Source organism: Dendrobates tinctorius, unplaced genomic scaffold (genome assembly GCF_039654945.1).
Source record: "Dendrobates tinctorius isolate UK_male_01 unplaced genomic scaffold, ASM3965494v1 ptg000038l, whole genome shotgun sequence".
Classification (NCBI taxonomy): Eukaryota; Metazoa; Chordata; class Amphibia; order Anura; family Dendrobatidae; genus Dendrobates; species Dendrobates tinctorius.
In genome coordinates, this window is record NW_027361706.1 from 21,819,989 (window position 1) to 21,836,466 (window position 16,478).

At 45.2% G+C, this 16,478-nt stretch overlaps 1 protein-coding gene across 1 annotated transcript in view; it reads left to right on the forward strand.

Moving 5' to 3' along the window:
• Positions 1 to 16,478, forward strand: part of ISY1 (ISY1 splicing factor homolog) — a 37,979-nt gene that overhangs the window by 13,305 nt on the left and 8,196 nt on the right. The window contains exons 6-9 of the mRNA XM_073574269.1: positions 2,845 to 2,957; positions 4,909 to 5,026; positions 6,698 to 6,820; positions 7,316 to 7,428. Of these exons, the coding sequence (XP_073430370.1) occupies positions 2,845 to 2,957; positions 4,909 to 5,026; positions 6,698 to 6,820; positions 7,316 to 7,428 (467 nt within the window). The remainder of the gene's footprint in view (positions 1 to 2,844; positions 2,958 to 4,908; positions 5,027 to 6,697; positions 6,821 to 7,315; positions 7,429 to 16,478) is intronic.

Consider the following 16,478-nt stretch of genomic DNA (forward strand, 5'->3'; position numbering starts at 1 on the left):
GTAAAGATAGGGGACGCATGCAGCGTCATGCGCCGGTAGGCGGAGCTACCGGCGGAGGCGCGGCAGGGGGCGGGGCTTAACGGCGGCCGTGCGCAGGCCGTCGCTGCGCTCAAAAGCGCAAATGTGAAACTAGCCTAACACTATGATTTTGCAGCATTTCCATGCTGCTACACTATAGGTGAATAGATATTGACAAGTTTCAGATTTTACAGGAGGCGTGAGGTCCCTGCTCGCAAGCTTATAATCTACCATCAGTGCAGTCACCAAGTGCTATTAGATGCATGGATGATGGGGAGGCAGATGAGTAGGAGAGACCAGATTCTGAGTAAAATTTAGGAAGAGGTAACGGGCTAGTTAGGTTAGTATAGTGAGGTGATGGGCTTCTCTAAAGAGATGTTTTTAAAGCACTCTTAGAAGCATGGGGACTATTTATTAGTTGGATAGTCTGGGTTTTGCTTTCCAGAGAACTGATGCAGCACAGAAGTCTTGGAGATGGAATTGCAGGTTCCGATTATAGAGGATGTTCATCTTAGATCAGTTGTGGAGCTTAGAGTACGGGTAGGGCGATAGACTGAGATGAGGGAGGAGATATAGGGCGGTGAAGTGTGGAGAGCTTTGTGGGTGAGCGAAATGAGTTTGTATTGTATTCTGTAGCGAATGGGTAACAAGTGCAATGACTGGCACAGGGTGAAGGCATCGGTGTAGCAGCTGGACAGAAATACGACTCTGACTGCCGCATTCCGGATGGATTGGAGATGAATCAGTAGAGTTGCAGTAGTGCAGACGAGTGACTTAAGAGTTTTTGCAATTTCAATGGAGAGATTTTGTTATGTATTTTATCTGCTCATATATACAGGTAAAATGGACAGCATTTCTCTCTCTTTTGGGTCTACGTGGATTTTGCCTTCTAGCGTTAAAGCTTTAGTTTGTAGGTAACATGATGTCTCTGAGATTGAACCATCTGGTTTCAAAGGCAGCAGGATTTTAAAAGCAGCTATGGGCACAAGTGTATTAAAAATACACCTGAAAACCCCTTTAAGGCTGTGTGCCCATGTAGCGTATTTTTAAGCATTTTTGATGCGTTTTTCGGGGTCAAACCGCATAAACGCTTAAAAGAAGCATCCCATTCATTTTAATGAATTTTGGCCTTTTTGTGCCAATGGATGCGTTTTTTACCGCTAAGGAAACGCTTAGCGGTAAAAAACGCAGCATGTTCATTAATTTCCGCTTAGGTCCGCGTTTTTGGCTATTTCCAATAGTTCAAAAGATGCGTGGAAAAAAAGCATCAAAAAAGCGCGTTTTCTGGGAAGGAGACCCGTTTCCTGAGCGTTTAAAAACACTACTGTGGGCACATAGCCTAAAGAAAAAAAACACAAAACTAACCCTTAGGCCTCCTTCACACATCAGTTTTTTTGCCATCAGTCACAATCCGTCATAGTGTGAAAAAACGGATCCTGTGAAGATTGCAAAAAACTGATGCACCGGATCCGTTTTTTTTACGGATCTGTCGAAGCTGTAGGAATTTAAAGGAACAGGATTCTAGAGAGAGAAAATTTTTTTATGTGCCAGAATCGAAAATGCAGCTGCACGGGTTAATTAAAAGGAAAAAACAATTGCGGACATGCTCAATTGCAAAAAAAAGGAATACGTAGCTGGAATACGTCTTGACGGACAGCGACGGATCCTGTGCCCATGGGCTTCCATTATAGCCGATGACGGATGGCACTGGATCTGACGCTGTCCGACTTTTGACATTCACACAAAACATTCCTTTGTCTGTCGTCTCCACCCGACGGACAAAGATTTTCCGATGGATCTGTTGGGCGACGGATGAAAGGTGTGGCCGTCCGTCAGTCCGTTGCAAATACAAATCGATGGGGAAAAAAACGGATCCAGCGCTGAATCCGTTTTTTCAAAAATGACGGATTGTGACTGATCGCAAAAAACTGATGTATGAAAGAGGCGCCTAACACTGCAAAGATACTAAAATGTGCATATAGATTTAGCCCAAGCCATGTTGTGGTGGTCTGATTACACTGCACACATGTCTCATCGGGTTTCTCTCGACACCACCCAGCACATTCTTCAGATTGCTCTTCTGAATTTTCTACATTCTTTTGCTCCTCGGGTCTTTGAATTGAAGATGGACTGTTATATTCTTACAAATGTTCATTTTATTTTTTCTTCCGCAAACACATGGCAAGTTGGGAAGCCCTTAATGCGGAATATTTTGCAAGATTAGCTGTAGTTTTTGGCCTGTTTTGGGGTGGATGTGACCGTTAATCAAGAGGGAGAGGGAATATTTTTAGTGTTCAGTTTTTTTTGAATAATAACTAATGGTATCTTTAGAAATGTTAATATGTGTGTCTGTACATAATGTGTGTACTGTGTATGTATTGCTAAAAACTTAAGGGAACACAAACACACAAATCGGGTCTCTGAAAGCGGCAGGTTGAAAATATTTACTGATTTATAAATTGTGTAAGTCAGTGAAAAAGATGACCTGTCAATGGAAACAAAACTTAAAAAAAAAAATAAAAAAAAAATTAATCAATAGATGTCTGGATTGCAAAATATCCAATAATTTTACTAAAAACTTGAACTCACCGGCAGAACCAATCTGAGTAAATCTGATTGCAGCAGCACATTATGTGACTAGTAGTAATGGTGCATATGAGTGTCGCTGCCTGGATGCCCCCCTGACATGGTCTGTTGTCGGGTCATTTTTACTGCGACATGAAAACTAAACCCAAAAGGCCATTACTAATGAAGCAATGTGTCCAACAATGGTAATGAAGATCGTGCTCTCCGCTGTATTACTATCATTTGTCTCTCTTCTTTTAGCTGGTCTTGGAGAATTCAGAATCCGTGACTTAAACGATGAAATAAACAAGCTAATCCGAGAAAAGGGTCACTGGGAGTCCCGAATTAAAGAGTTGGGTGGTCCTGATTATTGGGTAAGTAAAACTCTTACACTGGCCGCACCCAAGGAGATGTGTCTGCAGGTAACCTGTACGATAAGGAGAGTGTGTATCTTACATTGACTGTCATATAAAGACCCTGCCTGTCCGTTTGCTATATTGGGGCATTCGGACGACATGGCAGGAGTCGTCCTTCCTCCCACTCAGGGTCCCCACTAGGAGTCCAACCTCAGGATCCCCACTAGGAGTCCCCCCACTCACTCAGGGTCCCTACTAGGAGTCCGTCTCCCCCCACCTGTTCAGGATCCCCACTAGGAGTCTTCCCCCCCCCCCCCCCCCGTCCCCCTTCACGATCAGGGTCCCCACTTGGAGTCCCCCCCCCACTTAGGGTTCCCACTAGGAGTCCCCCTTCACGATCAGGGTCCCTACTTGGGAGTCCCCCTCCACGATCAGGTCCCCCCCCACTTAGGGTTCCCACTAGGAGACCCCAAGGGGTCCCCACTTGGAGTGCCCCACCTGCCCCTCCCACCCAGGGTCCCCACTATAAGTCCCCCCTGCTCAGGGTCCCCACTATAAGTCCCATTCTGGCACACTCAGTCTGTTCTTGTGATGGTACAATTTTGCAGAAGGCATCTCCAGACTGTAAGGCGTCTGTTGTGACCGTGTCTCCATGTATTGTATGTGTGACATTCATGACTTCAGATTACAGTTCTTTCAGCGCAAAAATAAAACTAATGTGTAGTAAATTGGGATGAGGAAATCTGCCGAAATTCGGTTTACAAGAATCACTCGAATTTGTCTGGAAGGCGAGTATAATTTTTTTTTTTTTTTAACCCCTTTCAGTCCCTAGAAACAAAAAAGCTGAAGCCTTGATCTCAGGCAGCGACTTTCAACCTGCAGCACTCCAGCTTTTGTGAAGCTGCTACTTCCGGCATGCTCTCGCTATAGGCCGTCCGGTGACTGTAAGGACATGCTGGGAGTTGTAATTTCACAGCAGCTGTAGTGCCGCAGGTTGTTGATCTCTGATCAAAGGAAATTTCTTCAGAGACTTGTCTTTATCTGAGCTTTAGAATCTGAACATACGGTAAGTTTCCATGGTAAAGGAGTTAGCCTGGGTTAGAAAAACATGACTGCTTGCGTTCTTTCAGCAACAGCACCACCCCTAGCTCTAGGTTGTGCTTGGTATTGCAGTTTACTTCCATTCACTTCTATAGGGCAAGGATGTAATATCTGACACAACCCATTGTAGAGGTTTATGCTGAAAGAAAGCCGCCATATTTTTCTAATTTTGGAAACCCCTTTTAAGTATTCTCTAGAAATTATTTGATCACATGCTATATACAACATCCACTGAAGAATGCAGAATTCTGTAAGAAAGTGCAATATGGCTGTCTTTATTGAAATACACCACACCCCATTGTTGCTGGTTTTCCCTTTTCATATGTTGTGATACCATTGGGTTGCAGAGGTCTAAAATAAGAAGCGCAAGGTGTATTATGTGATCGGTTGCTGAGATGCCTTCATCGCTCGTAACCGCTGCAGTAAATCACTGAACTCGGTGGTTCATGCAGTCTACATCAGCAGAACTGCCGAGTCCAGCGTTCGGCTGCAGTGGTTATTAGCATTGTAGACCTGATGTTACGGAAGCCAATCAATTGGAGCCGCAGTAGAGAGAGAGCGCTGGATCCTGGGAGGGTGAATAACGGCCTCGATTGTTATTTTAGATGGGTACAACTCTTTTCTAATAATTTTAAGGTGTCCACGTTGCTTGAATATCATCCGGATCCACTGATTTTTGAACTGAACCAGCGATCATTTAATGTGTATGGGGGTGTCCTAACTTCCTGGATTAAAAATGCTATTAATTTGCAGATATGTGGTTAATCGGCAGGTCTCTTGCAACATCATGCTCAAAGTCAGTTGTTCCTGGTTGATTTTTAGTTATCGCAGCCCCTCATTTGTCTTTAATTTTGCTCTCTCATATTAGCGCATAGGCCCCAAGATGCTTGACCACGAAGGCAAGGAAGTTCCAGGAAACAGAGGCTACAAGTACTTTGGAGCCGCCAAAGACCTGCCTGGAGTTCGGGAGCTTTTTGAAAAAGAACGTAAGATATTTTTTTTTTTTTGTCCCTTAAGGCCCAGTTAGACAGGCTGATTACAACCATTAAACACCTGCCAATTGACTATATCGAAACTGATCGGCGGTCGTGTCCTGGCTTTTCACATGAACTATGTGCACAGATCGATTGTTAATAAGATCGTTCTGGGCATACAGAACATTATCATTGGCACGGACAATGTGTTGCCTATAATGCAGCTCGGGGTCCCCTATAGAAGTCCTCCCTCCCGAGGTCCCTGCTTGACGATTCTGCAGGCTGTATTATAGTCCAGAGCTGCACTCGCTATTCCTTGCTGTCTCTGTGGCACATGCTCTGGTGATTTGGATTGGGTGTGTAACATGGTACACTTTATTAATAGAAGTAAAGGTGGCTTCACGTCTACCACCATCACAGATTTTGGGAAAAATATCAACACATGCAGCACAATTTTATTTTCTGATAACAAAAGACCTAACGGGACCCCATTGTAATCAGTGAGGATCTATTGGCCTCAGTCATGCTACAGATTTGGCGCTGACGTTACTTTAGGCTTTCTACTGAAATAACGGAACAGAAAACCCGAAATACGACGACGCAGATGTGCTCTCAACCTTGCATCTTTCTGTGCTTTTTATTCCCCCCTCCCCATCCTCCTAACTGCCCCATACACAATAGTGTAAAGTCAGACGACCCCGTTGATATTGACGGGTTTGGTTGACCGTCTGAATGTGGTGGTCCTCAATACTGTGTTGTAGGAGGTAAGGGTCCGGCATGTCTGACTTTAGAATTCCAATCCTTTTGCTGTCAGAGTTCTGGTAACGTCCGTTCCAGCATTTTATGAACATTCCTCAGGCTGTAATTAACTCATGATTAAATTGGATTAACTAAAATTTGAATGGTTTCATTTTTCCACTGTAAGGAAGTTTATTATTGAATTTGGATAAATCAACTATAATGCATGAGCCGCTCGCTGATTGCGGAGGTGCTGCACCAGCTCAGTCACATGAGACAAGATCCCCTGACCGTAAATTTGTTCCAACCAATGCTTTTTTTGGGCTGTAAATGGATTAAGCCTTGAGCCCGAATGCATAGACGTGATCTCTGCAACCTTTTAGCTATGTGGGTCACTTTTGTAAGTGTTGTCCTATATTGGTGCATACGGTCGTCATAGAGAGGGTGGGTCCCTAATCCAGGACACCTCTCTGAGCCTGAGCTCACGAAAAGCAATTTTCGCTCTATAGGACCCATTTACTCGACTAGCGGGTACATTTTCCATGCAATTTCCACTGCAATTGACCAGACACCCCTTCCCCCTGCTAATACCAGCTGGTAATAGGTGGGTTTCTGAAGCCAGATTTTCTATAATCTGCTTCTCTATATGAAAAAGAAAGGTGTCTTATAAAGGCGGTGTTGTATAACACTCAGCTAATTGTAATCAACACTAGTGGCCCCCCAGGGTCTTTCATACTGAAAGCAAGTCACTTTTTTTTTTTCTTTTTTTTAAAGATTTTTTGAAGTGGTGCTTCTTTTTTTTTTTTTTTTTACTTGTGTTGTGAAGCACAAGAGCCTTGAAGCTGTCATTAAAAAAAAAAAAAAAAAAAAAAAAAGTGAAAAGGATTCGGTTTATGACTCTGACAAATGTTATTTTTGTATATAATTGTATTTTTTTTATTTTAGCTGCTCCTCCACCCCGAAAAACACGTGCTGAGCTGATGAAAGAGATTGATGCAGAATATTATGGGTACAGAGATGAAGATGATGGTGTGTTGGTCCCTCTGGAGCTGGAGGAGGAGAAGCGAGGTACAGTAATGCTTTTCACGCTATGGACACTCTACATTCCCAAAGCTTCAAGATGGTCTGGCAGGAGTTCTGATACTTGGGTCTTTAATCTCCCTCGCAGAATGGCAAAAATTTTATAATTGAGACTTTTGTGTATGTGTATATATTTTTTATAATTGATTACACGTCTTAATTATAAAGTTACTGATAAAATATATATATACATACATAGTGGGCCATTTATATGGATACACCTAAATAAAATGGGAATGGTTGGTGATATCAACTTCCTGTGTGTGGCACATTAGTATATGGGAGGGGGAAAACTTTCAAGATGGATGGTGGCCATTTTGGATCCAACTTTATAAATGACCCACCCAGGTGTATCCATATAAATGGCCCACCCTGTATGTAGGTGTGTGTGTGTGTATGTATATACATATCATGTGATGTTAATGTTTGTGGAACGCTTTAATATTCTGGTGGGTTCACCCATGGCCTGAATATTTTTTTCAGCTATTGCTCAGGCCGTGGAAAAATGGAGACTGGAGAAGGAGGCCCGTCTGGCCTCTGGGGAGAAGAATGAGGAGGAGGAAGAAGTTAATATCTATGCAGTGACTGCTGATGACGTAGGTGCACTCTTCAGTTTAACCCTTTCATGACCCACGACGTATTTATGTAAACGGCCTTGTCCCTACTTTGATGCAGGATCAAGCGCTGAGCCCGCGTCTTTCCCTTCATTTGCTGGCTGATTTAATCAGCCATCAAGTTCCTTTAACAGCCGCTATTAACCAGTTAAATGCCACTGTCAATCACTGACAGCGGCATTTAACAAGTGCATATAGGAAGACTGTCGCGTCATCGTAGGGTGCCGATGGGTTGTCATGACAGCCGGAGGTCTGCTAAATACCCTTATGCCTATCATTATGATCTTCCTGTGAACGCCGGACCCTGGCCGGTGTTTATAACCTGGTTGTGAATTTTGCTATACTTAGCAAGGCTGAAGAACTGCTATGTATGGAAGAGAGGAGATCAGATGATTGCAGCTTCAAGTCTCCAAAGGGGGGCTATTGAAGTCAGTAAAAATCATCCAATTTTGGCCCATTGCAAGTTAAAGTATTAAAAATACACTTGTTATTGTTGTGTTCGTAAAAGTTTGATGTATCAAAATATGAAGTACCGTATATACTCGAGTATAAGCCTAGATTTTCAGTCCATTTTTTTGGGTTGAAAGTCCCCCTCTCGGCTTATACTCGAGTCACATACACCAGGGGATCGGCGGGGGTGTCAGGCCATACTTACGGTAAATCAAATAAAATTAAAAAAAAAAAAGTATTTCCATTTTCCCGTTAGGGCTGGGGTTAGGGCTGGGGTTAGGGTTAGGGGTGTGTTGGGGTTAGGGTTGGAGTTAGAATTGGGGGGATTCCACTGTTTGGGCACATCAGGGGCTCTCCAAACGCAACATGGTGTCTGATCTCAATTCCAGCCAATTCTGCGTTGAAAAAGTCAAATGGCGCTCCTTCCCTTCCAAGCTCTGCCTTACACCCAAACAGTGGTTTACTCCCACATGATGGGGTATCAGCATACTCGGGACAAATTGTACAAGAACTTTTGGGGTCTAATTTCTCTTGTTACCCTTGGTAAAATAAAAAAAAAAAATTGAACATGTGGGAAATGTTACTACGTATTTTGTGCGCCATGTTTCTGTGATTTAAGGGCATGAAAATTCAAAATTCAAAGATTGCAAAATGTTCAAAATTTTTGCCAAATTTCTGTTTTTTTTTTCCACAAATAAACACAAGTCTTATCAAATAAATTTTACCACTAACATGAAGCACAATATGTCCCGAGAAAACATTGTCAAAATCACCGGGATCCATGGAAGCGTTCCAGAGTTATGACCTCCTAAAGGGACAGTGGTCAGAATTGTAAAAATTGGCCCGATCATTAACGTGCCAACCACCCTTGGGGGTAAAGGGGTTAAATGTGATTACTGGCAAAGCTCACTGCGTCCTTAAGAGGTTATACATTGGGAAAAGAGCACAAAAATTTCAGTCTGATAATGAAGAATTAATTCCAGGAAAGGAGAGGAAAGAGGCGAGCGTATGCCTCCAGTTACTTTGTTATGTCATTAGTGGCTGGCTAGAAAATCAGAGGCGGCTGTAGGGATAGTAATGGAGTTACATGCGGCTCATGACGGAGACGACGGCGTCTTGCATTTGTTGATGGAAGTTGCAGTTGGGTTATGTGCACACAACATCTTTCAGGCAGGCCCGCTACGAGACCCACCTGAAAAAGTGACCAGAAAACACTCCAATGAATGAACGCATGCATTTCTGTGTTTTGAGCATCTTTTAACCAACGTGACCATTCTTCAGGTGGCCTCTGCCTTAAAGAAAGCAACTTTGACATTGTTGAATGGAGTTAGAAAAAAGAAACTTATGGAAAACGCCATTAAAAATGATGCAGCAAAAATGCTCCAGGTTGCCAGCAGTCAGCCAAGTGTTCAGGAAACCAGCAAACCCACCGCGGTTTCCTCTTGAATAAGTCGCCGTTCGGTCGCCTGAGATAGGCCAACGTGTGCTGCACATGTACATAGGCTTCGTTCACATGTCAGTGATTGACATACAAGTGCTATCTGTGTTTTTCACAGATACACACCTATTATAGTCTATGGGGCAGTTCACATGTTCGTATACTTTTGCGGACTGAGTGATTTGCAGCGAAAAATGGCAACGTTTAATTTTGATCCATGTCGTGGATGAAACTCGTCAATGCAAGTGTGTGGGTCTGTGAAAAAATCCGACAGCACTTGGATTATTTCCTTATGCCATCCGTGTGTTGTCTTTCAGTGATGGTTTTATCCTACCAAGTTTCTCGAAAACAGGACAGGGTCTTATTTTATATTTTGCTCTGAAAGATGGGCTATGGTTTTATTTTTTCAGGAGTTGTGTATTTTATGTTTTTTTTTTCCATAAAAGACAATCCATTTATTTGTGAACAAAAAAATAAACTGACATTTATTCAAATGTAATGTCAAAATTTCAAAAAGGAAAGTAGGCCGATGCAAAAGTTTGGGCACACTGCATGATTGCTACCTAGTAGCACTCCCTTTTGTAAGTATCACAGCATGTAAACACTTTTTGTAGCCAGCCAAGAGTCTTTCAATTCTTGTTTGAGGGATTTTCATACATTTTTTCCTTGGAAAATTATTCCAGTTCTGTGAGATTCCTGGGCCGTTGTGGAGAAACAGGGTCAGTGGGTGCTCTTGTCCGCTGGCCTGGCTGCCTTTAGAAAGACTGCATGGACCAGGGCTCATACCACTGAACGCCCGCTCTATCTCACCGTGGGCAACATACTACACAGACAACACAGGGTTAGGGTAAAACAGTGTGGCAATACTTTATTGAACCACAACACCCAATAGCAAGCAGAACAATCCCAGCAATTACCCCCAACATGGTGCACATTACAGGGCCTAACCCTACCGCTGACTCGCCTGGATAACGGTAGATGTTACGTCAGAGCTCCCAGGATCAATATTCCACCTGTGATATACACACAGAGAAGAGATATTGACAAGCGTAGGGAGATGATCGAGAACAGTCCGTAGAAGGTCCAAAGCCAGTTGACACAATGTCAGAGCTCCCAGGGTCGCTATTCCACCTGTGATATACACACACAGAGAAGATATAACAACAAGCGTAGGGAGGTGACAGTCCATACTGTCCATACAAGGTCCAAAGCCAGTTGACACGAGAGTCACCACCTGGCTTATCCGACCATCTCCATGGAACCAGGCGACTAGCGGGTCCCAAACCTGGCTTTCTCCAAACATATCCATGGTTCAGAGGTGGTCACTGGATCAGATCTGTGTTCTTCCAACTGGAGCCGATCACTCCTAGGTTGTTTCCCTTAGAATCATAGATCCGTGTCCCTCGTGATGGTGACATGATGAATTGGCTGCCGTCCTCTCTCTCTCGTCCGTTGAGTGTTGTGCAGACTGGTAGCGCTCTGTGTGATGAGATGAGATCCCGTCTCTCTGTCTCAGGGTCTTTTTATACCCCAGGCAGGTAAGCTATTTTTAGAATTACCCAGTGTCCTTCAGTACACCCTCACATCCTTTGCCTATCTACAGTCAACAAACTGGTTATAGAATACAATAAACAATTCGCATATCAGCTCACAATAAGCACACATAAACACACACTATGTACAAGACACTATTACAGACTTACACAGTATGTTAAATGGTATGAAAGTCTGTCTTCTTGACCCACCAGACATAAACACTTAAAAGCACAAGCCAATATACAGAAAAAAAACAATTCTTGTGGGTTTACAAAAACATGGTTGTCTGGGAAATTAAGATGCAATCTGGTTTCTTCACAGCCGTCTTCCATCCTCTGCTATTTAGAGTTCTAGTCACAGATTTTCAATGATGTTCAGGTCAGGGGACTGTGAGGGCAATTGTAAAACCTGCAGCGTGCACCTTTTGAGGTAGTCTATTGTGGATTTTGACGTGTGTTTAGGATCATTATTAGTGATGAGCGAGTATACTCGTTGCTCGGGTGTCCTCCTGAGTACTTTGGCATGCTCTGAGATTTAGTTTCTGTCGCTGTATCTGCATGATTTGCAACTACTGGCCAGGCTGAATACATGTGAGCATTGCCTATTTGTTAGGGAATCCCCACATGTACTCAGGCTGTCCAGCAGCCGCAAATCATGCAGCTGCTTTGACATAAACTAAATCTCCGAGCACGCCAAAATACCCGGAGATCACCCAAGCAACGAGTATACTCACTCATCACTAATCATTATCCATTTGTAGAAGCCAACCTTTTTTCAACGTCAGCTTTTTTTTACCGATGGTGTTATGTTTGCATCAAGAATGTGTTGAAATTTCATTGAATCCATTCTTACCCTCTACCTGAGAAATGCTCCTCATGCCATTGTCTGCAACACAACCCCAAAGCATGATTTATCCACCTCCATGCTTAATGTTTGGCAACATGTTGTTTTCCTGTACCCTTTTTTTTCCGCACATACCTTTGATCATTGTGGCAAAAGATTTCTATTTTAACCTAATCGGTCCACAGAACTTGTTTCCAAAATTCATCAGGCTTGCTTAATGTTTTCTTCTGCATACTTCTGACACTGAACTTTATATTGAGGATGCAGGAGAGGTTTTATACCGATGACTCCACCATGAAGGCCATATTTGTGCTGTTGTCTGAACTCAAGTTTACTTAATCTTTCCAAAGTTTTTTTGCAGTCATGCGGGGGGTTCTGATTTGCCTTTCTAGCAATCCTATGAGCAGCTCTCATTGAAATTTGGTTGCTCTATCATACCTTATCTTGACCTCCACTGTTCCTGTTATATGCCATTTCTTAATTCCATTTGGAACTGAGGAAAGGGCAACTTGAAAATGCTTTGCTATCTTCTTATAGCCTTCCTGCTTTGTGGGCGTCCACCATTTTCAGAGTGCTAGGCAGCTGCTTAAAAGAACCCATGGCTGCTGTTTTTGGCACAAGAGTAATCATAAAATCATAGAATGGTAGAGTTGGAAGGGACCTCCTGGGTCATCTGGTCCAACCCCCTGCTCAAAGAAGGATTCCCTAAATCATCCCAGACAGATGTCTGTCCAGCCTCCTGTTTGAAGACTTCTATTAAAGGAGAACTCACCATATCTCGTGGCAGCTAATTACACTCATTGATCACCCTGTCAAAAAGTTTTTTTCTAATATCTAATGTGTCTCCTCCCATTCAGTTTCATCACATTGCTTCTGGTCTTTCTTTGTGCAAATGAGAATAAAGATGATCCTTCTACAATGTGACAGGCCTTGAGATATTTGTAGACAGGTACTAAGTCTCCTCTCAGCCTTCTTTTTGCAAGCTAAACATTCCCAAATCCTGCAACCTTTCCTCATAAGACAGGGTTTGCAGACCGGTCACCATTCTGGTCGCTCTTCTCTGAACTTGCTCCAGTTTGTTGATGTCTTTTTTAAAATGTGGTGCCCAAAACTGGACATAGTATTCCAGATGAGGTCTGACCAAAGAGGAGTAGAGGGCAATAATGGCTTGACGTGATCTACACTGTATGCTTCTGTTAATACATCCCAGAATTGCATTTGGGTTTTTTGCTGCTGCATCACACTATTGACTCATGTTCAGTTTATGATCTATTAGTATACCCAAGTCTTTTTCACATGTGCTGTTGCTTAGCCATATTCCTCCCATTCTGTATATATGCTTTTTTCGTCAAGATATACTATATCTACAGTATTTCCCTGATCCACCCAGACAGTATATATTTTTTAGGCCTTAGAGATCATTTCATCTTCAATTTACTTAACTGTTCTCAATAATAGCAATTTTGACCAGGGGTGCCCAAAGTTTTACATGTCACTGTATATGTTTGTGACCAGTTAAGGTCCTTTAACTTTGGGAGTCTAGAGAAACAAGACTGGCATATACTGTAAGTGCAGTGTGTGTATTTGCACTTGCCCAGTTTGGTTTCCCCTAATTCCAGCCCTGTCTGTAACTAAGGCGTATTTCTCTATCACTTCATTGGGGGACACAGAAACCATGGGTGTATGCTGCTGCTACTAGGAGGCTGACACTATGTACAGAAAAAAGTTAACTCCTCCTCCGCAGTATACACCCCACCGACTGGCACTAATTTCCTCAGTTTAGCTCAGTGTCAGTAGGAGGTGGACACGGGTCTTTCATTAGACCCATATCTACCTCAGTGTGCGTCGTTTTCTTTTCAGGTTTTGCCGAGGGATACAGAGTGATTGGTCACATCTGTAGTCCCACAACAGGCTATGAGTACGGCGTGTACTGCCACCCCGTATCCTCATAGCTCTCCACGGAAGGACCAAGAGCCCCGAGCACGGACGCGTGTCAGGCGATCTAACTGGTCCTCTTCCCCCGTCACTCGCCCACCAGAGCCTGTCGGTCCGGAAGAGACGCGGACATCCTTCGGCTGGACGATAGAGGTACATCTTCCTCCACAGGTGCAGAAGACTTTGAAGAGCAGCAGGACTAGGTAGAGGGTATGTATGGGACCCCTGAGTGGCATTTTCCCCCATCAGCATCCTCCCCGGCTGCACTTATCTCAGTGTTTGTTAGCAGCCGGGCTGCAGTCATGGCTCCTTTTCCCCCCTATCTCGGCTCCCCTCAACAGCCCCTTCCTCTCCCTGAATCTCCTCACCTCCTCCCCGGCTGCACTTTTCATAGGGCTCGTTAGCAGCCTGGCTACAGGCTTGGCTCCTTTGAGAAGCGATCGCCGCTGCAGTGCGGCGCTGTCTCTGCGCCGCCCCACGCTTCCCGGCGGCCGCTGCATCTACTACAGGCCCTGGCTTCACTTTAGGCCTACCTCGGCGTCACGGCCATGCCCCCTGCCTTCTTCCTTAGTCGGGCTTCTCTCCCGCCCGTTCTAGGCCCGCTCACCACTCTCTTCCTCTGTTTTTGCGTTCCGGGGGCGGCGCTCAGCCCCCTAGTCTGCCTATAGGCAGCGGGCGGCGCCATCTAGAGCCTCCTTACTGCGGTCAGCCCCGCCCCCTCCTCCCTGTCTCCTCAAGGAAGCGCGCGCTTTCTTCTACCCGGCTCTTCTCAGGCTGCCGCCATTTTCTAAGCCTGTCAGCTGGACTCTATCTCCTCCATCGGGGGCCCCGCAGAACCGGTCAAGCTGTACAGCATTGGGGGACACAGCAAGCGTTTGCTGGAAGCATCTACAGGACACCGGACCGTGAGTAAGCTCTGCTCTGCAGACCGACACTCTCCTCTGCCTCCTGTCCCCTAACCTTCCGGCACTCCTCATTATGTCTAACTCTAAGCCTGATCGTGCTCGTCCCCCTTCTTCCACTTGCACTTTAGTCAAGTTTTTTGCATGTTCTTCTTGCAAACGCAAACTTCTCTCAGGTCTGTCCACTCCCCTCTGCCTTGACTGCAACAATCCCATTCAGCCCGCCACCCAGGAGCCACCTGTTGCTCCACGTGAGAGTGAATCCCCCATTCCTGACTGGGCGTCTTCTCTATCTCAATCAGTGGCGGGATCTCACCAGGGTGTCTCAGTCCTTAGTGGTCGTTCTTGATATGTTGCCCCTGAACACTTCTGCAGGATCCCGCAGGTCACAAGAGGCTCCATCTGAGCCAGCCAGCATTAGCCGCAAAAGGCCCAGGCAGTATCTCTCTTCGCCCTATCTCACCACATAGTCCTTCCCAGCAGTCTCCTTCCCATGCCTCCTCACCTGAGTCAGGCGAGTCGTTCTCGGATTCTCCATCCAAAGAGATTTTGGAGCTGGATTCGGACCATGACGCGGACATGAAGGTTACGGGACAGAACCTCATTGCAGCGATTAACCACACTTTCGAGATCACAGACTCCCCTGCGAATCCCTCAGATCAGGAGGTTTCGTTCAGAAGTGCAGAAGCACCTTCCAGAGTTTTCACTTCTCACTCTGAGTTTGGCAAGCTCCTCACCAGGGAAAGCGAAAATCCGACTAGGCGCTTTCAAAGAGGGAAGCGTTTCGGCGTGCTGTATCCATTTTCTCAAGAGCTCGCCAACAACTGGTCGGCTTCCCCCTCTGTAGACGCTCCCGTGTCTAAACTATCTAACAACACGATCCTTCCGATTTCAGGTGTGGCGTCTCTGAAGGATTCTAATGACAGAATCATAGAATCCTTAGCAAAGTCAGCATTCGAAGCGGCTGCGACGGTGCTAAGTCTGGCCTTTGCTTCCACTTGGGTAGCAAAGGCCATAGCTACTTGGGCGGAGGATCTCCGCCAAGGCATTCTTGATGGAGCCCAACCAGAGCGACTGGCCGAGCTAGTCAACCAGATTTCCCATGCAGGGGAATATTTGGTCTCTGCCTCCTTAGATGCCACGTCTTGTGCAGCTCAAGCGTCCAGCAACGTAGTTGCAATCCGGCGTACAGTTTGGCTCATGGCTTGGCAGGCTGATTTGTCATCAAAAAAGTCCCTTACCAATCTGCCTTTTCAGGGAGCGCGTCTCTTCGCATCCCAGCTGGACCAGATTATTAAGGACGCCACTGGGGGGCACAAGTTCTCTTCTCCCTCAGTCCAAACCTCGTAGACCCCCTCCAAGGCGTCCGTTTCGGCCCTTTCGGCCTTTCCGCCGCCTCGCTACGGCAGAATCTTTCTCCAACCAACAAAGGCCACAAGCACGCCAGGATAGGAAGAAGGTCTCCTTTAGGCCCACTCCCTCCTGGCGATCTCACTCCTCCCAGGGCAGATCCTCCAGGTCCCGAACTGGACGGTCCACATCGGCATGACTATCAACAAAGTTCCGAGGCGCCTTCCCAACTGGGTGGCCGACTCCTTTTTTTTTTTTTTTTTTTTCTGGGACGTCTGGCTTGCCTCAGTGGAAAACGCTTGGGTCAGGGAAGTTGTATCCTCAGGATACAAGATAGTTTGTCTCTCGGCCCCGGGATTGTTTCTTCGAGTCCCGACCTCCAAAAGACCCCGCCCTAGTTCCGGGTTTCTTTGCATCCATCGCCACCCTTCTCAGCTCCGGGGTGATTGTGCCCGTTCCCGAAACAGAACGATTCACAGGGTTTTACTCAAACCTGTTTGTAGTGCCGAAAAAAGGCGGCTGGGTTCGGCCCATTCTGGACCTCAAACTACTGAACAAAAGGGTACGCCTGTGACACT